Source organism: Rhinopithecus roxellana, chromosome 3, assembly GCF_007565055.1.
Source record: "Rhinopithecus roxellana isolate Shanxi Qingling chromosome 3, ASM756505v1, whole genome shotgun sequence".
In the NCBI taxonomy this organism is placed as follows: domain Eukaryota; kingdom Metazoa; phylum Chordata; class Mammalia; order Primates; family Cercopithecidae; genus Rhinopithecus; species Rhinopithecus roxellana.
In genome coordinates this window covers 170,579,040-170,598,593 of record NC_044551.1, presented here as the reverse complement: position 1 = coordinate 170,598,593, position 19,554 = coordinate 170,579,040, and the positions used below count along the sequence as shown (strand labels likewise).

General features: G+C 54.4%; 1 protein-coding gene across 3 annotated transcripts; it reads left to right on the top strand.

Moving 5' to 3' along the window:
- Positions 1-4,494: 4,494 nt before the first annotated feature.
- SLC34A1 (solute carrier family 34 member 1) lies at positions 4,495-18,892 on the top strand. Of its 3 annotated transcripts, XM_010386427.2 has the most exons (13): positions 4,498-4,546; positions 5,712-5,841; positions 5,980-6,129; positions 6,214-6,342; positions 6,416-6,559; positions 7,761-7,872; positions 7,993-8,188; positions 8,276-8,371; positions 13,983-14,052; positions 14,314-14,481; positions 16,779-16,895; positions 16,996-17,120; positions 17,828-18,331. In XM_010386427.2, the coding sequence occupies exons 2-13, from the start codon at positions 5,733-5,735 to the stop codon at positions 18,329-18,331; spliced, it is 1,920 nt and encodes a 639-aa protein (XP_010384729.1). In that variant the 5' UTR covers positions 4,498-4,546; positions 5,712-5,732. The 3 variants fall into 3 exon arrangements, with proteins under 3 accessions (XP_010384730.1, XP_010384729.1, XP_030783145.1); XM_030927285.1 differs by lacking the exon at positions 4,498-4,546 and having other exon boundaries at positions 5,667-5,841; positions 17,828-18,892; XM_010386428.2 differs by lacking the exons at positions 13,983-14,052; positions 14,314-14,481; positions 16,779-16,895; positions 16,996-17,120; positions 17,828-18,331 and adding an exon at positions 9,926-10,782 and having other exon boundaries at positions 4,495-4,546; positions 5,686-5,841.
- Positions 18,893-19,554: the final 662 nt, after the last annotated feature.

The following is a 19,554-nucleotide window of genomic DNA, read 5'->3' as shown; positions in this document are numbered from 1 at the left end:
TTCTTCTTATTTTGAGGCAGAGTCTTGCTCTGCCACCCAGGCTGGAGTGCAGTGGCGCGATCTCGGCTCACCACAATCTCCGCCTCCCAGGTTCAAGCGATTCTCCTGCCTCAGAATCCCAGGTAGCTGGGATTACAGGCATGGGCCACCATGCCCGGCTAATTTTTTGAATTTTTAGTAGAGACAGGGTTTCTCCATGTTGGTCAGGCTAGTCTGAAACTCCTGACCTCAGGTGATCTGCCCGCCTCAGCCTCCCAAAGTACTGGGATTACAGGCATGAGCCACTGCGCCCAGCCCCTCTCTCTTTCTTTCCTTTCCTTTTCCTTTTCTTTCTCTCTTTCTTTCTTTCTTTCTCTTTCTTTCTTTCTTTCTTTCTTTCTTTCTTTCTTTCTTTCTTTCTTTCTTTCTTTCTTTTCTTTCTTTCTTCTTTTTCTTCCTTTCTTTCTTTCCTTTCTCTCTCCTTTCTCCTTTCCTTTCTTCTTTCTTTTCTTTCTTCTTTCTCCTCTCTTTTTTTTCCCTCCCTTCCTTCCTTCCTTCTCTCTCTCTCTTTTTTTTTGATGGAGTTTCACACTTGTCACCCAGGCTGCAGTGCAGTGGCATGATCTCTGCTCACTGCAACCTCCACCTCCTGAATTCAAGGAATTCTCTTGCCTCAGTCTCCCAAGTAACTGGGATTACAGGTGCACAGCACCACGCCCTGCTAATTTTTGTATTTTTAGTAGAGATGGGGTTTCGCCATGTTGGCCAGGCTGGTCTCTAACTCCTGACCTCAGGTGATCTGCCTGCCTCAGCCTCCCAAAGTGCTGGGATTACAGGTGTGAGCCACCACACCCAGCCTCATTTATTTTATTTTATTTTATTTTATTTTATTTTATTTTATTTTTGACACAGCGTCTTGCTCTGTCACCCAGGCTGGAGGGCAATGGTGCAATCACAGCCTACTGTAGCCTTGACTTCCCAGATTTCAGCAATCCTCCCACCTCAGCCTTCCCAGCTACAGATGTGTGCCACCACACCCGGCTAATAATTTATTTTATTTTTTTTAGAGGCAGGGTCTTGCTATGTTGCCTAGGCTGGTCTTGGACTCCTGGGTTCAAGTGATCCTCCCACCTCAGCCTCCAAGTGCGGGATTACAGGCCTGAGATATAGAGGGGATGCACCCCTGCTGTGTGACTGTGCATTTAAGGAGCACATGGCTCTGAAGAATTGCAGAAACGGCTGATTGTGCCAGCCTCCACAGCTTGCTCAGTTCCTGGATGTGCACATTTGTTCTTGGGATCGTTCTCTCTCTCCGTTCAGCAGTTATGCCTCTCCTGGAGAAATGGTTTTCATTGGTGTGATGAAATTCAATATATGTCAGCTTCTCATGTTCTTGCTGGCCATGCTGTCTCTGCTCCCCGCCTCCCGCTCCTTCCCACACCATCGCAAGCTGACTCCTCCCTTAACACGCCCTCCCAGGTGGCTGATAGCCCCTGGTTGTTAAGTCCTCTCTGTTCTCAGATTACCTGACATGTCAGCAGCACTTGACCCAGCCAACCAGGGTGTCTCTCTCAAAATGTGGTCCAACCTGGCTCCTGAGGTGGCTTCCTCCTGGTCCCTGGCTGCTCCTCTCAGTCTCCCTTAAATATAGGTGCCTGCCGGGTGCCGTGGCTCACTCCTGTAATCCCAGCATGTTGGGAGGCTGAGGTGGGTGGCTCACAAGGTCAGGAGATCGAGACCATCCTGGCCAACATGGTGAACCCCATCTCTACCAAAAATACAAAAATTAGCCGGGCATGGTGGCGGGTGCCTATAGTCCCAGCTACTCAGGAGGCTGAGCCAGGAGAATTGCTTGAACCTGGGAGGCAGAGGTTTAAGTAAGCCAAGATTGCACCACTGCACTCTAGCCTGGGCGACAGAGCAAGACTCCATCTCAAAAAAATGTAGGTGCGCCTCTGGGCTTGGCCCTGGCCCCTTCTCTCCTCCTGTACATGCCCTCTCTGGGGTACAGGTTCTCAGGCACGGTCTGAGGCTGGCAAAGCAGGTAGGAAGTCATGTCACCCTGGTCCTTCTAGGCTACTGTAGGATCCTGGGCTTTATGCTAAGTGGTTAGCAGGGGCAGGTTTTAAAAGGGAGAGGAGGCGACATGCTTAGCTTGGTTTTTCTTTCTTTCTTTTTTTTTTTTTTTTTATTTTTGAGACAGAGTTGTGCTCTTGTTGCCCAGGCTGGAGTGCAATGATGCGATCTCGGCTCACTGCAACCTCCGCCTTCTGAGTTCGTGTGATTCTCCTGCCTCAGCCTCCCGAGTAACTGAGATTACAGGTGCCCACCACCACGCCTGGCTAATTTTTTATATTTTTAGTAGACATGGGGTTTCACCATGTTGGCCAGGCTGGTCTCAAATTCCTGACCTCAGGTGACCCACCCACCTCGACCTCCCAAAGTGCTGGGATTACAGGAGTGAGCCACCACGCCCGGCCTAGCTTGGCATTTAGAAAAGATTACTGTCTGCTGTTTTGGAGCACGGATCAGTGGCAGCAAGGGCAGAAATGGACAGAGCGCTTGGGAGGCCACTGCAGTGACCCAGGGGAGATGACAGGCCCAGTCCAGGGAGGTGGCCACAGAGAGGCCTAACAGCAAAAGGATCAGGGAGCTCCTGGAACAATAAAATTGGGAGAATTGAGGAATGGGTTGGAAACGAGGAAGTGGAGGGGAAGGAAACAGCAAGGATGTCTGCTTGGTGCCCGACCCAGATGGATGGACGGTGTGCTGCTCACCAAGATCAGGAAGAAGGAGGAGGCCCAGGTTTGGGGTGAGAAGCACAGTGTGTGCTTCTGGCTTGCAGAGCCAACTGCTCGTGCCAGAGGCCGCTCAGACAGCCTGAGCAGACGGAGCTTGGCACCTTCCCTCCAAAACAGTTCCTCCCGCTGGGTACCTTTTCTCAACGCGAGACACCCCCAACCAGGCAGGCTCTCAGCCCAGAAAAGGTCTGGGGAGGCCATGGCCAGAGCCCAGGTGCACAGACAAGGTGGGAATCACCACCCAGGAGGACACACAGACTCTGTCACTGACCAGGGACGAGGCAGGCAGTAGGCAGGGAGGTGCTGAAATGGCAGAGAGGCTGGGAAGAGATGCTTTAGTGCTGGAATGGAGCTGCCTTCTCGGCTGCTCTTATGAGTCCCAACAGCAGCTCTGGTCAGATCCAGCATTTTCTCACTTTCACTAGGGCTGTAACCCCAAAATAAATTTTTGGAAGTGGTGGCTGCGTAAATCCGCAGCAGTTTGGAGTTACATCTCTTGATGGATTTGATCAATAGCTAACTGCCTCCCCCACTGAACCCAGAGCTCTGTGACAGCGGGGAAGGCAAACTTCAAACATACCAAAAAGCACAACCTTATTAAAAGGAGAAACACCCCCAGTTCACCAGGAGCACCTTGGATTCAGCCGCTCCTGCCAAGGGTCTGAGCTGTGCGGGGGAGAGGAGAGAAACAGGCCACGTGGGCCGGGATCTCTGGGCCCGCTGTGGGGGTGTCAGTTTGCTCATAGGTGGAGACACTCAACGTGACATTAACCTTCAAGCCCAAGAACCCAGAGATTCTGACATAAGAACTGAGAAATGATTGCATTTCCCTGACTCGGTGACACCCTCCTACCTGGGCATGAACCCAGCCCTAGCCAAAGATCCAGAGACGGGACTCCCATCTGTTTCCTTTCCCTCTCTCCCTCCCCATCACCAATCCTACTGGCCAGGTGTCCCTGGGATGCACCGGCCCTCCCCAGCCCCTCTGTTCCCATCTTAGTTCAGGCCTCATCGTCTCTTGCCTGGACCATTTCATCAGCCTCTTAACTGGCCTCTCCGCTTCCAAGCTCTCTTCCACGTGTCCGGGCTCCACCCCACTGGGGTCATTCTAAAAGGCAGATCAGGCCCTTCCCAGTCTGGAGGGCAGCTCCACATCGACTCAGACTCACATCCTGCACCCAGGGTCGGGCATTAGAGACCTGGCACGATTCAACGTCCTCCAGCCTCTCCAGCGTAGGTCCTCATCTCACACTCCCTCTCCTCCGAGCTCCCCCTGGGAGACTCACAGACGCCCTGACGCTTGGCAAGGCCGTAGGATGTTTTTGTTTTGTTTGGTTTTTCTGAGACAGTCTCACTCTGTCACCCAGGCTGGAGTGCAGTGGCACGATCTTGGCTCACTGCAACCTCCGAAGGCCATAGGATGTTTGGGTCACTCCCTGGGGAGTCCTGTCAGGCCAGAAATGAGGGGACCCTGGGAACAAGGTGCTGAGTGGCCTCAGGGTCTCTGCCTGCGGGCGGGGGATGTGTCTGGGTCGTGGTTGTCGCAGAGAGCCTGACCACAGATTCCCCATGCAGAGCTGACGATTAGCAATTAACTGGGAGGAATCTCGGGGGTGAGGTTAATTGGGGAACAGAGGGAGGGCAGCTAGAGTTCCAGGGACTTTGCCCTTGGACACGAGGGTATAAAGAGGAGAGTCCCAGTTCTCCTTCGGGCCCTGGAGGCTTCCTTGAGCTGCTGAGCAGAAGCTGAAACACAGAACCCCAAGGTGAGCCCAGGACCCTCACATCCCACCCCCACCGGCAGCTCTGAGTAGGAAACAGCCCAGCACCCCAGCCACTTCATCTCTGTCCTATCTGTGCCCACCCCCACGGCGGCCCCTATAACATGTCAGTCCAGCCAGGCGCAGTGGCTCACACCTGTAATCCCAGCACTTTGGGAGGCCAAGTGGGCAGATCACCTGAGGTCGAGTTTGCACCAAAAAAACAAAAAATTAGCTGGGCATGGTGGCGGGCACCTATAATCCCAGCTACTTGGGAGGCTGAGGCAGGACAATCGCTTGAACCCAGGAGGCGGAGGTTGCAGTGAGCTGAGATTGCGCCAGTGCACTCCAGCCTGGGCAGCAAGAGTGAAAGTCTGTCTCAAAAAAAAAAAAAGGACTCTTGCTCCTTCAGGGCTTGAATTCAGCTCTTCACACCCCCACCACAACAGCCAAGGACGCTGGGACAATGCGGGGAGTGCTGAGGCGGATCAGGGTGGCTCCACCCCAATAGCCGAGACTCCTGGGGCGGTGCAGGGACAAGCAGGGGGCTGAAGCAAGCCTGTCAGTGTTTGTTTATTGCCCCTTGAGGGGGTGGATGGGGAAAGGAGTTCATTGTGAGGGGAACCCAGGAACTCAGGATCCGGACCAGGGGACCTCCATGTGTGCCCAGCTGACCCCATGAGAAGGGAGGTGACTGCAGCTCCTCCCTGCTCTCCAGGTGGGCAAAACTGAAGCCCGGCCCAGCCCCAGCCCATACCTGCAGCCACTGCCAACACCACATATTCCCTGGCCCCCTCCAGCCCCACACAGGCTGGGTGTCCTCAGTTCTCAGTGTCTTTCATCAACACTATATCCCAGCCTCTGCTTCAGAGCCTGGGCTAGAGCTCCGTAATACTCTCTGAATGAGTGAATGGGCGAATGAATGAACACCTCACCACCACCACACACACCCCGCTGAGACTCACATGCAGGTGCCCAGCACAGATGTGCACATGTAAGTCTGCATGTGAGTCTCAGCGGGGTGTGTGTGGTGAGGATCGAGGGTGTACTTTGCTGGGTGTGTGTTTGGAATCACGCGCCATGGGGGTTTGTGCAGGTGAGGGTGTGTGGGAGTGAGTGTCCCGGACACAGCCATTGTCATGCAGCATTGCTGCGACCCACTGACCTGCAGACCTCACAGTGGGTGCCCAGGATGCTGTCCTATGGAGAGAGGCTGGGGTCCCCTGCTGTCTCCCCACTCCCAGTCCGTGGGGGGCATGTGATGCGAGGGACGACCTTTGCCTACGTGCCCAGCCCTCAGGGTGAGTGCTGCTCCCACACCCTGGACCCGCTTTGCCCACGATTGACCACATCCCGGGTGAGGCCACTTCCCCCACCTGTCCCTCCCTGCCTCCCCGCTTTGGGGCCTCTGGGAGCTCCTGACCAGGCTCCCTCCCTAGTCCTACACAGGATCCCGGGGACCTCTGCCTATGCCTTCCCCAGCCTAGGCCCTGTGGCCCTCGCTGAGCACACTTGCCCCTGTGGGGAGATCCTGGAGCGCCATGAACCACTGCCTGCCAAGCTGGTCCTGGAGGAGGAGCAGAAGCCAGGTGGGCCTGGGCTGGGGGCAGCAGGGGCAGCAGCAGTCCCTGCCCTGGCCTCTGCCCACTATGCTCATGGCTTCCCCCGTCCAGAGCCCAGGCTGGTCTCCAAGCTGCGCCAGGCTGGCGCCATGCTGCTCAAGGTGCCGCTGATGCTCACCTTCCTCTACCTCTTCATCTGCTCCCTGGACGTGCTCAGCTCAGCCTTCCAGCTGGCTGGAGGTAGGGCCCAAGTGGAAGAGACCTGGGAGGGGTTCCTGAAGGGCCTTGGACAACATCGGCTCGTGCTCCCCAGGGAAGGTGGCCGGTGACATCTTCAAGGATAATGCCATCCTGTCCAACCCGGTGGCCGGGCTGGTGGTGGGGATCCTGGTGACCGTGCTGGTGCAGAGCTCCAGCACCTCTACGTCCATCATCGTCAGCATGGTCTCCTCTGGCTGTGAGTTGGCCCACCACGGTGGGGAAGAGCCTGGAGGGGCACCCCAGGAGCTGGGAAGGGTGGCAAATGGGGAGCATGACCCCAGGAAGGCTGGCCTCCATTCAGCCTGACTCCCATATCAGCCAGGGACATGAGAGGAGCCCAAACTGTAGCTGTGTGTGACCCAGATGATTTATGGCAAGAAACTAGCTTCCCCGACGGTGGGGTGTCTGGGCAAGTCGGGAATCCGTAGGCCAGGGCATTGGAAGGGCAGGTGGGAACTCTCAGGTGGGCGCTGACACTGTAGTCCAGACAGGGCAGGGTTTCTCCTTCCTCAGGGAAGCCTCAGTTCTGCTCGAGGCCTTTCGTCCTATTGGGTGAGGCTGACCCAGGTTACCAAGGATAATCTCCTTTTCTTAAAGTTAGTTGACTGTAGATGTGAATTGCATCTACAAAACGCCTTACAGAACACCCAGGCTAGTGTTGGTTTGAATAACTGGGTACCACAGCCTAGCTAAGTTGACACATAAAACTAACCACCACTGGTCGGGCGCGGTGGCTAATGCCTGTAATCCCAGCACTTTGGGAGGCTGAGGCGGGTGGATCACAAGGTCAGGAGATCAAGACCATTGTGGCTAACACGGTGAAACCCCGTCTCTACTAAAAATACAAAAAAAAAAAAAAAAAAAAAAAAAATTAGCCAGACATGATGGCAGATGCCTGTGGTCCCAGCTACTTGGGAAGCTGAGGCAGGAGAATGGAGTGAACCTGGGAGGCAAAGCTTGCAGTGAGCCGAGATCGCGCCACTGCACTCCAGCCTGGGCGACAGAGCGAGACTCCTCCTCAAAAAAAAAAAAAAAAAAAAAAAACTAACCATCACGCTTGGGGACATGTGTGCACACACAAGCACAAATCTCTATTTGCACATAGGACATGAGCCCACGAGCCCTCATAATGAAGGCCTCACATGCACACACGTTCACATCCATACACCATGAGCAGCGCATGTACATCTACTCACATGGATGAATGCACACACCTGTAAATGCACGGCCCGTGCCATATGCACCTGTGACACTAAGGCTAGGCAGACTCAGCAGCATGGCAGGAGCATCCACTGGGGACTGGGACATGGGTGGACACCTGACAAGAGTTGTGGTGGGGCCGTGGGGCAGGAGCTGGGTGACCGTCAAATTCGTTAGGACGTCTTCTCTTCTACCAGTGCTGGAGGTAAGCTCTGCCATCCCCGTCATCATGGGCTCCAACATCGGCACCTCTGTCACCAACACCATCGTGGCCCTGATGCAGGCGGGGGACAGGACTCACTTCCGGCGGTGAGGGGGGCTGGGGGTTGGGGGCTTGTGCCTGGGGGAGGACAGCCCCAGATGCCAGGAACCCCGGGCGTGACCGTGCTCTGGCTCCAGCCTGCCTTGCAATGTGGCCTCCCTGCCCAGGGCCTTCGCGGGGGCCACGGTGCATGACTGCTTTAACTGGCTGTCAGTGCTGGTCCTGCTGCCCCTGGAGGCTGCCACCGGCTACCTGCACCACGTCACTCGACTTGTGGTGGCCTCCTTCAACATCCATGGTGGCCGTGACACTCCTGACCTACTCAAGTTCATCACAGAGCCCTTCACGAAGCTCATCATCCAGGTGACAGCAGGGCCTGGCATGGGGTGAGGGTGGGGGTAGCAAGGGACCCAGCCTCCTTCACTCCCCCTGCCCACATCTTGCCCACAGCTGGACAAGTCCGTGATAACCAGCATTGCCACTGGTGATGAGTCCCTGAGGAACCACAGTCTCATCCGGATCTGGTGCCACCCAGACTCCTTAGAGGTAAGTCCCAGGCCTAGCCCCAGGTAAGAGGACTCCCTCTTCAAGCTGTTGGTTTCACTGTCTGTTCAAAATGCCCCAGATAGACCTTGAAGATCATTTAGCCAGGAGAGGGCAAATATGTGGCCCTTCTACTGTGCTTACAGTAAACATTGCTAATTCCTCCCAACTTCACACATTGCCTTAGGCAGATATCACCAATCAGAGTTATTATGTAACTGATCTAGCCCAGTGGTTCTTGAAGTGTGGTCCCAGGCCGGCATCTTGGGTACCATGTAGGAAACTATTAGAGATGCAAATCACCCTGCCCTTCCCTAGACCTACTGAATCTGGAAACCCCCGGGAGTGGGGCCAGTGGCCTATACTTCAGCAGTTCCTCTGGGTGTGCTCCGTGCTCAAGTTTGAGAACCACTCATCTAGTGCAACCCTTAGGTTTCACAGGTAGAGACACAGGTTCAGAGAGACTAAGAAACATGCCAGAGCTTGTACTACCATGTCAGGGCCTGAGCACCCCAGAGGAGTTAGTGACTCAGCTGGGCCGTGTTTTGGGACCCAGGTAATGGGAGGATGAGGCGTGTCCTATAAGGATACCCAGGAAAGTAGGGTGAACAGGAAGGTGGGCTGCACAGAGACCTCCTTGGAGATCTAACAGCCACTTGTGCTGGCATCGGGGATCCCTTCTCCTGGAGACTGCCACAGGCAGGAGTCCCTCGTCCTTCTGCACTGTTTCTGCTGCTTCTAATGCTGGGAAGATCTGTTAGAATCAAGTGGACACTCATGGACCACCCATTATGCCAGGCTGACAAGGAAGCAGGCGATTAGCACACTTCCTTACTCAGCCATAAAAAGGAAGATGCTCGGCTGGGTACAGTGGTTCACGCCTGTAATCCCAGCACTTTGGGAGTCCGAAGCGGGCAGATCACGAGGTCAGGAGATCGAGACCATCCTGGCTAACAAGGTGAAACCCCGTCTCTACTGAAAAACAAAACAAAACAAAAAAGTAGCCGGGTGTGGTGGCGGGCTCCTGTAGTCCCGGCTACTCAGGAGGCTGAGGCAGAATGGCGTGAACCCGGGAGGTAGAGTTTGCAGTGAGCCGAGATTGCGCCACTGCACTCCAGCCTGGGTGACAGAGCGAGACTCTCTGTCAAAAAAAAAAAGGAAGACACTTCATCCAAACCACAATGCACCATATTTGCTTCTCCTTGATGCGTGCATACGAGACATAACTCCATTTACAATGAGATATGAGGAAACCCAAAGCCACAGCACAAGCACAAGCCCTCCCCCCTCACCCTTCCACTTGCCACTCCTTGTGACTGGACCTTCATCCTGGTGTGAACAGAAAACACTCATCGGGCTCGCCCTGCGATGCTCCTTTGCGTCTGAAGTTGCTCCGGCTCAGCCTCTGAGTGTTCAAAGCAGCCTTACATAGAAAAGCCCCAGCGGGCAGCTTTTACGCTAACTTCGTGACCTCTTTAATACATCAACCACCTTCTCACGCGCTCTGTGAGCACTCTCAGTGCTCTCTGAATCACCACAAGCCTCTCTACTTCATAGCAAAATCTGGAAGGGAGAGAAATCACACACTTTGATCTTCACACAGAGCAAGCCATGGAAAACAGCTCTGATCCTCGCTCCCTCTGAGCTCTCTGCCAGTCACCTGCTGCAGCTTCGGGCAGGTCTCAACCCGCAGCCTCCACATCCTCACCTGAAGTCATCCTCACCCAGGTTCACTCTGTGGAGGCCGCCCTTGGGCCTTTCTCTACGGCTGCAGCTGCCACTTGTCCAGCTGGTTTCTCTTCCTCACTCTACCAGGAAATGCTTTCCTTCAACGCTTTCTGCAGGGCAGGGTCTGATTTCCTCAGCTTGGAGAGTAGTTGGTGGGTGGGACCCAAGCTCTCACATTCACCCTCTTTCTGGGACCCCGCCGAAGGAGCGTGACTCACACAGCAATGGATGTGCTTGGTCTTGCGAAGTGTGAAGTGCCTCCTGGCTCCTCCTGCCCAAAGACTTGGGTTTGTCCTTTGGCCGCAGAGTCTCCCTGTGCTTCCTTCCAACCTGTTCCCATTGACTCCAACTTCCACCACGCTGAACCTGAACTAGTCGCCAGGGAAGCTACGCACCCGGGAGAGGAGGCAAGTCCAAGGCCTTCCAGATGGGGAAAGAAGAAGCAGTGGCAGTTGTAGTGTTCAGACCCTGAGTCTCCCGGGACCCTGACATTGTCCTGGGAATCACCTTCTTACGTGGTCACACTGTGGATTATCAACTATACCTGCCTGGATTAAACAAGCATCTTTTGAGGACTTGCAACCTGGGAGGCAGGGATTATCACATCCCCCATTTCACAGATGAGGAAAACTGAGCCCCAGAGAAGTCCAGTGGCTTGTAGGATACAAATCCTGGTGGAATCCTGACTCTCTATCTCATTGCCTCTCCCACTCACTGGTCTGACATTCTACTATATATGTCTGTTTCCCATGCTGCCCATCAGGCCTGAAGGCCACCAGGTGACCACAGCCACGTGGAGACCACCCCGAGGTAGCGGGTGTTACTCTAAGGAGGAGTTCTCCTTTTCGCCACCAGATGGTGCTGCTGGCACAGTGCTCTCCCTCTGCTTCCAGAAGAACAAAGGCCCTAGAGCGCCCCTTCTTCTGTGGGGGAAACTACTGCGCAGGCCCACATCCTGACAGTCTTCTGCGAGCTTCATCACCTCCTTCAGTTCCCAGAAGGGGTCTCTTTAATTTAGGGTGTCCCTGTAGGCACTTAAATCCCAACTCCCTCTTCCATAATGCTGCCAACTAGCCCCTGGGAAAAGGTGGGCAGCATTATGGACTTCAGGCTGCAGAGGAGGAAACTGAGGCCCAGAGAGGCTAAGTGTTTGCTCCAGTGTCACACAGCTGGGAACGGCTCAGCTGGGGTATGGACCCAGGGCTGTCCACAGGCCAACTCTGCTCTTCCCACAGAGCCCACCACCTGCTTCAGGCCCCTCTGGCCTCTCCTACCCGACCCCAGGCCCAGGCAGGGATGGGCACATCTTGGGAAGATGCCCCCAGATCCTGGGCCTCCCAGCTCTTTTATCTAAGCTGGAGTTTCCATCTTCTCCCTCTACCCCACAAGGAAGCCCCAGGGCCTGCTCCCTCCCGGCAGTTCCCTCTCCGCCTGGCTTTGTCCCTCCTGCCACCTTTACCTTCCTCTCTTATACTCTAGGGTCTCTGGCCTCCCAGCCAGAGCCACACAGCCCCAGGCAAGAAGGTCAAGGTTCTAAAAACCCAGAGGGCTTGGCCCTGCTGCTGCCCCTGCCAGCCCTAAGTTAGGACCCCAGTAAAGTTCCCCATTCTCCTCCAGCCTCCCCAGGACCCCACAGTCCTCCCCACAGAGACCTCTGGGCCCAGCCCAGGTTAGGTCAGTTGGGCACAGGTTGACCAGGCACCCACTCATTCAAGGGGTTGTCTGCTCCCTCAGCCTCCAGGCTGGGTACTTCCAGGAAGGTCCAAGCAGATTCCTCCCCAACAGGGCCAGGGTTCTCAGGTTCGTCGGCACGGGTCACTGGTCCTGACCTAGGAAGTCAGTCACACACACAGCCTCCCCACCATGTGATCCTCAACGGGCCCAGGGAGGGAGAGGGCCACTCCATATAGGAAGACAGTTTACCGAAGGCTCACCATGAACCAAGCCCCTTGATGAGCGCTTTAAACACATTTCCCCCTGTAACCTTCACAGCAGCTCTTCTCTTACCCTGCTTTACAGAAAACGGGCTCTGAGAGGTGGCATGGCTTACCCAGGGTGGTTGGTATAAGAAGCAGGATTTGAACTTAGATCTGCCTAACAGCAAACACCTGGCTCGCTCTCTCCCTTACCCTCGCAGCAGTTACCATCGCTTTTCCAGCCTGGTTTTCCCATCTAGCCCATCACAACCTATTTTTTCCAGGCTTCTTGGCCTGCCATTCATGCCCAGTCTTGATGGGTCCGCAAGGCCCTGATGTGGCGAACTGGGAGAACACAAGAGACATTGCCCCATTCAAGGGAGCACATCCTGCTAAAATAAACCCGGATGTTACACCAGATGCCATAAAATTTCTTACCTTGGCCAGCGCAGTGGCTCATACCTGTAATCCCAGCACTTCGGGAGGCTGAGGTGGGTGAATCACCTGAGGTCAAGAGTTTGAGACCAGCCCGGCCAACATGGCGAAACCCCATCTCTACTACAAATACAAAAAATTTGCCAGGCGTGGTGGCAGGTGCCTGTTAACCCTAGCTACTCAGGAGGTGGAGGCGGGAGAATCGTTTGAACCCAGGAGGCGGAGGTTGCAGTGAGCTGAGATTGTGCCACTGCACTCTAGACTGGGCAACAGAACAAAAACTCTGTCTCTAAATAAATAAATAAATAACTTATTAGCCCAACAAGGCTAAAAATTAGTTGTCCACAGGCCAGGCTGGCCTGCTTCTGCTGACCTGCTTTGAATTGTAAAAGATAACTCTACGTGGTTGCCAATATTTACAGATTGGGAGTTTGTTGCTTTTGGGGTTTGTTTTTGTTTTTGTGGTTTGTTTTTGTTTTTGTTTTTTTGAGATAAGATCTTGCTCTGTCACTCAAGCTGGAGTGCAGGGGCGTGGTCAGAGCTCATTCCAGCCTCGAACACTTGGGCTCAAGAGATCCTCCTGCTTCAACCTCCTGAGTAGCTAGGACTACAGGTATATACCACCATGCCCTAATTTTCTTTGTAGAGACAGGGTCTTGCTATGTTGCCCAAGCTGGCCTCCCACTTCTGGCCTTGAGTAATCCTCTCACCTCAGCCTCCAAAGTGCTGGGATTACAGCCATGAGCGACACTGCACCTGGCACAGATTGGGAGATTTTATCTAGAACTTCAGAGTTGTGGCTTCTCTCATAGAAATTGGGCAATTTAGCCATGCCAGACTGCGTCCCTGGATGGTGACAGTGACCAGGAGCTGAGTAACTGCTGACTCTATAGGCCCACCAGAAACTCTCCCCACCTCTTCCATACATAGCCCGAGCTGCTCACTTAGGTTACCTGCCCAGCCCTGTGGCCCTCTGAATTGTACAGCCTCCCTGGGGAGCCCCTTTATTTCACTGACAGTAGGTGACAGAAGAGATGTGTGGGCTGGGCCCTCTGTCCCCCTACATCCCCTGAGAATAAGGAATTGATCTAGAGGAGAATGAAGCTTGGGCTAAGGGTGTCTTGGAGGAGAGGAAGGAGCCAGGATGCTGGGGAAGGGGCACCAATAAAGGGATTGGTAATAAAAGATGAGGAAGGGGGAGTTTTCAGACAAAGAGGAACATGTTCAGCAGCACCCAATGCCACTGAGAGAGGGAGGAAAAGAAAGACAGGAAGGCCACAGATGTGGCCCTGGGGAGAGCTGGGCCAGTGGAGTGACAGGGCAGAACACACAGAGGGCCAGATTCTTGTGTGGCAGCTACTTTCATCTACATGTCCTCAGTGGAAGAGACAGGCTCAGTGAGGGCAAGAGACCCATGCATGGTCACAGAGCAGGAGGCCCATCTCCATCTTCCCCATTCTTCCCTAACCCCCATCTCGGCTCCAACCTCAGGCTATGTTTTCCTAATTCACTAAGTCACCCTCCTCTTAATGTAGGCTCCCACCTCCATGTCGAGAGCAGAGGCCAACTCCAGCCAGACCCTTGGAAATGCCACCATGCAGAAATGTAAGTGCCTGAAACATGGTGTCCAGAATGGCAGGGGCAGAGCCTAGCAGTGGCAGGGCAATCCTGCACCAGCCACTATCGTGTCCAGCCCCAGGAAGGACAGCTGTCAACCAGCCCATCTCCTGAGCCTGGGTCTAGCTCCGGTGTTAAGGCTCAAGAAGCCTGAGGTGGGGCCTTAGGCTCAGAGTCCAACCAGGTGGCAAAGGTGGGGACCTGGGAGCCAGGTGTGGGATCAGCTGTCAGGAGCTCCACCTCCTGCAGGCAACCACATCTTTGTGGACACCAGCCTACCGGACCTGGCTGTGGGGCTCATCCTGCTGGCAGGATCCCTGGTGCTGCTGTGCACCTGCCTCATCCTCCTCGTCAAGATGCTCAACTCTCTGCTCAAGGGCCAAGTGGCCAAGGTCATCCAGAAGGTCATCAATACTGGTGAGCTGCGAGCAGTTGACTGGGCAGGGCCGCAGGATGGGCCTTTCCAGATCCTGCTAAGTCCTGTGACTGCCTTGATCTGGGTAAACCCTACCATCTCTGAGCCTCGGTTTCCTGATGTAAACAAAGAAGGTGGTTTCTGATGCCATTGAGGTGCTGACAGCTGGAGACCTGTGGCTGCCTCTGGCTGTGGTTCCATTTTAGCAGGTGGAGATGCTTGTTTGATTCAATCAACGAAGAGTTGATTGGACTATTGTTTGATTCAATCAACAAAGAGTTCTTACACCCCCACTGTGTGACAAGGGAGGTGTAGTGCCAGGTATACACAGGTGAGACAAATAGAGATGGGTCCTGCCCTGAGGGGCTCACAGCCCAGCAGGGGAAGGCAACCAATGAAAAATACGTGAGATTGGCAAGTGGCTCACACCTGTAAATGCAGCACTTTGGGCAGCTGAAACAGCAGAATCACTTGAGCCAGGAGTTCAAGACCAACTTGGGCAACATAGTGAGATTTTGTTTGTTTGTTTGTTTGTTTGAGACAGTTTCATTCTTATTGCCCAGGCTGGAGTGCAATGGCATGATCTTGGCTCACTGCAACCTCCGCCTTCCGGGTTCAAGTGATTCTGCTTCAGCCTCTCGAGTAGCTAGGATTACAGGTGCCTGCCACAACACACAGCTAATTTTTTTGTATTTTTAGTCAAGACAGGGTTTCACCATGTTGGCCAGGCTGGTCTGGAACTCCTGACCTCAGATGATCCACCTGCCTCAGTCTCTCAAAATACTAGGATTACAGGCATGAACCACCATGCCCGGCTGAGACTTTGTCTTTACAAAAAAATTTAAAATTAGCTGGGCATGGTGGTGTGCTCCTATAGTCCCAGGTGCTCAGAAGGCTGAATGGGAGAATCGCTTGAGCCTAGCAGGTTGAGGCTGCAGTGAGCTATGATGGCACCACTGCACTCCAGCCTGTGCAACAGAGTTCAAAAATAAATTTAAAAAAATAGAAAAAGAAAAATAAAGAAAGGAAAATGAATTAGGGGGATACATTCAGAGAGAGGTACCTGCCAAGGACATAGCAAAAATGGCAATGCAGTAGGGTGTGGAAGAGATGGCTTCCAATGCACAGTTTGAGGCCACTCAGTGCAGCTGGCATTTGAACAGACACAAGTAGCCATGGTGCAGATGAAGAGCACTCTGGGTGGAGGAATAGTATGTGCAAAGGCTCAGAGGCAGGAACCAGCATGGCAGGTCCGTGGCACAGAAGGGTGGCCAGCAGCTGGCAGGAGCAGGGTGAGCAAGGGGATTGGCTGAGTGGGGTCAGTGACGTGGCAGGGAAGGGTCCAGAGCATGGGGTCTCCAGGCTCTGCTCAGAGCCTGGACTTTAATGAGGGTAACATGAGCACTCAGAAGACTTGGGGCAAGGGAGCAATGCCATTTGATTTTCATTTTCTCTTTTTTGTTTTTTGAGACAGAGTCTTGCTTTGTCACCCAGGCTGGAGTGCAGTGGCGCAATCTCAGCTCACTGCAACCTCTGCCTCCCAGGTTCAAGTGATCCTCCCACTTCAGCCTCCTGAGTAAACTGGGATTACAGGTGTGCACCACCACACTCGGCTAATTTTTGTATTTTTAGTAGAGATAGGGTTTTGCCATGTTGGCTAGGCTGGTCTTGAATACCAAGCCTCCCACCTTGGCCTCCCAAAGTGCTGGGATTACAAGTGTGAGCCACCATGCCCAGACTCTTCCTATTAATCATAACTTTTTTTAAAAATAGAGATGGGCTCTCACTATGTTGGTCAGGCTCGTCTCAAACTCCCAGTCTCGAGTGATCCACCCAACTCAGCATCCCAAAGTGCTGGGATTACAGGTGTGAGCCACCTTGCCCAGGCTTGGTTTTCATTTTAAACTTCATGCACTGGGAGGGGCCGAATGACAAATACGAGAATAAGGGGTATCATGGGGCTGTGGGAGTTCAGAGAAGGGAGAAAAAGTCTGCTCCAGAGCAGGGGGGTCAGGGAAGGCTTTCCAGAGGAAGTGACATCCATGCTGAGTCTGAGGATGAATATTCAGATGCTGAGTAGGATATTCCCAGCAGAGGGAACAGCCCCAGCAAAGGCACAGTCGCCTGACAGAGCCAGGCTGAGAAAGGCCTTTAATCCAGGAGCAAAGAGGCCAAGTGGAAGCCACTGCAGTAGGAGCAAACCCCCATGGAGGTCCTCTCTCCCAGTGCCCCCACGGAGGTCTGCTCTCCCCGTGTCCCTGCTCTGACCCCAACCTGCTGGGATGCGGTTTCCTTGCAGACTTCCCTGCCCCCTTCACCTGGGTAACAGGCTACTTTGCCATGGTGGTGGGCGCCGGCATGACCTTCGTGGTCCAGAGCAGTTCTGTGTTCACCTCAGCCATCACCCCACTCATCGGTGAGTGCCCATGTAGAGGTGGAGTGGGGTGGGCCAGGGCTGGCAGCGAAAGGGCTGAAGGAGACGCTGGGGAACCTACTTCCTTTCCCTCTGCCCCCAGGCCTCGATGTGATCAGCATTGAGAGGGCCTACCCACTCACACTGGGTTCCAACATCGGCACCACCACCACGGCCATCCTGGCTGCCCTGGCCAGCCCCAGGGAGAAGCTGTTCAGCGCTTTCCAGGTGCGCTGGGAGTGTAGCCTCGCCTGGGGCAGGATGGAGTTGCTTGCGTATAGGGTGTGGGGCCCGACAAAGGTGTGACGACATGCAACTAATATTTTGACTGCCTACTAAGGGCCACCTACTATGCTCAATGAAACCATTATGGACAAAGTAGACCCAATACCACCCTTGAGACCTTAGCATCTCATAGGGAGACACTGCTCATAATTAATACCAATAAATAGCAGTGAATCGGATTTGCCCATAAGGAAGAGGAAGAGGCACTATAAGAGGGCGCCCGGCGCAGTTTGAGGAATCCATTGCGGGGGGTCAGGGCCGCAAGTGGCAAAGGGGAATTATTCTAGGAGCAAAGGAGTAACTGACAAGCCAAGGCACTGACTGAGGGAGGGTCCAGAAACTGACATCAATCCTTTAGCTGCTGGATTTTGGCAGCATCTGCTGGGGGATTCCTGTGTGAGGGGTCAGTGGGGAAAATGTGGGGAGCTCAGGGCAGTAGTTGTTTACCAACTGGTCTAGAAGTATTTCAATATTTGCATAACCAGCACAGCCGCCCCGGGGTGATCTGGGGGCGGGGGACACATCACCCCTAAGTGGAAACTTTCCTGCTGCCCAGACCAGATTGGAGTTCCTATCATCTACCCCTGCTGGCCTCACCCAGGACCTGGGAGCCAGTGCCCACCTCAGCCCCTCTGCCTCATCCCCTGTAGATTGCCCTCTGTCACTTCTTCTTCAACATCTCGGGGATCCTTCTGTGGTACCCAGTGCCCTGCACACGCCTGCCCATCCGCATGGCCAAGGCGCTGGGGAAACGCACGGCTAAGTACCGCTGGTTCACCGTCCTCTATCTCCTTGTCTGCTTCCTGCTGCTGCCCTCACTGGTGTTTGGCATCTCCATGGCAGGCTGGCAGGTCATGGTAGGTGTGGGCACGCCCTTTGGGGCCCTGCTGGCCTTCGTGGTGCTCATCAATGTCCTGCAGAGTCGGAGTCCCGGGCACTTGCCCAAGTGGTTACAGACATGGGACTTCCTGCCTCGCTGGATGCACTCCCTGAAGCCTCTGGACCGCCTCATCACCCGTGCCACCCTATGCTGTGCCAGGCCTGAGCCCCGCTCACCCCCGCTACCCCCCAGGGTCTTCCTGGAGGAGTTACCCCCTTCCACGCCCTCTCCCCACCTTGCACTGCCTGCTCACCACAATGCCACCCGCCTCTAGGTGGTGGGCCCAGACTACAGCCTGGAATGGGGAAGGCCTGGGGTGGAAAGGCAGGGGAGGGAGGGTGTGTATATGTGTGTGCATGTGTCTGTGCCACCCTGGGTGCCAGTCTCTCCTTCTGTAGCTCTGCAAAGGTCTGGGCTTGTGTGACAGTGTCAGTGTGCATGCACGTGTGGGGGTGAGTCTGCATGTGCACCTGTCATGTGTAGAAGCTTGTATTTGTGTACAGGTGTGCCAGCCCATGCACGTATACACAGACATACCTGTGGGAGGCTGTGTGCAGGTTGCAGGATATCTGGTATGATTTCAGGTCCTCTGCACGTGTACACATGACTAGGATAGACAGGAGTGAGGGTGGGTCTGAGTATATGACTGTGCAGCTGTTTGTGCATAGATGTTGGTGCCTGCCTCACTGAATTTGCACACCTCCCTGTCACCTTCCTTCCTCCAAGATACCATCACCTCATCCTCACCCAGGTCTTCAGCACCACTACAATTCCCTTCCCAACACTTGCCTGATGGAAAAAAAAAAACAAAAGGAATCAAAACTCTCCTTAGGCATTCGGAAGTCTTTTTGCTCTCCACCAATGGTGAAAGGGAAGACCAAGCCATGGGGTTCAGCAGCACCATCTCCCCTCAAAGACTGGCTGCAAGAGCAGCCTGCCCTGTCCGGGTCAGGTGCAGTTCCAGAGAAACCAGCCCTGCAGGCTCACACCCCAACCATCTGTCTGGCCCTACCTGAGAGTCCAATCCACAACTCAAACTCCCTGGAAGCCCCTCCTAGGTCTGGGGCCACCCCCAAGGCAAGAGTAAGGAGGATTCTGCACCCCCAACCCCTGACCCCCACCTGGCTGAACTTCCTCTGGTCTCCCTCTGCCCTCTAAATTCACCCACCTCAGCCACACATCACTCCTTGCTGGGGTAAGATCAGGGCTCCAGAATGAGTGACAGGTGGGGTCTGCCATCAGGGCCGCTGGGGGAGGGGACGGGAAGGCAGGTGGTGGGCAAGAGAGGCCGTGCCCTGGGCCCCAGCACATGGAGGGCAGGGACCAGACACCCTTCCTCCCACTTTTGTCCACTATCTTTGGGCAGTAAACCAGGCCACAAACTCACCCAAGCTTTTCAATTCCCCCTCCCCGCTAGGTCACCCTGAAACTGAGGCCTACAGAGACTCCGGGGTAGGGATGCCAGAGTTCCTCCCTCTAGTCCAGGGACTCCTCCGG

Excerpts from the sequence above, each read along its gene's own strand:
- SLC34A1 (XM_030927285.1), top strand. The coding sequence starts at position 5,733 with ATGCTGTCCTATGGAGAGAGGCTGGGGTCCCCTGCTGTCTCCCCACTC. Across the intron at positions 6,130-6,213 it reads GGAGGAGGAGCAGAAGCCAG|AGCCCAGGCTGGTCTCCAAG; the intron begins GTGGGCCTGGGC and ends TCCCCCGTCCAG. Across the intron at positions 8,372-13,982 it reads GCCACCCAGACTCCTTAGAG|GCTCCCACCTCCATGTCGAG; the intron begins GTAAGTCCCAGG and ends CTCTTAATGTAG.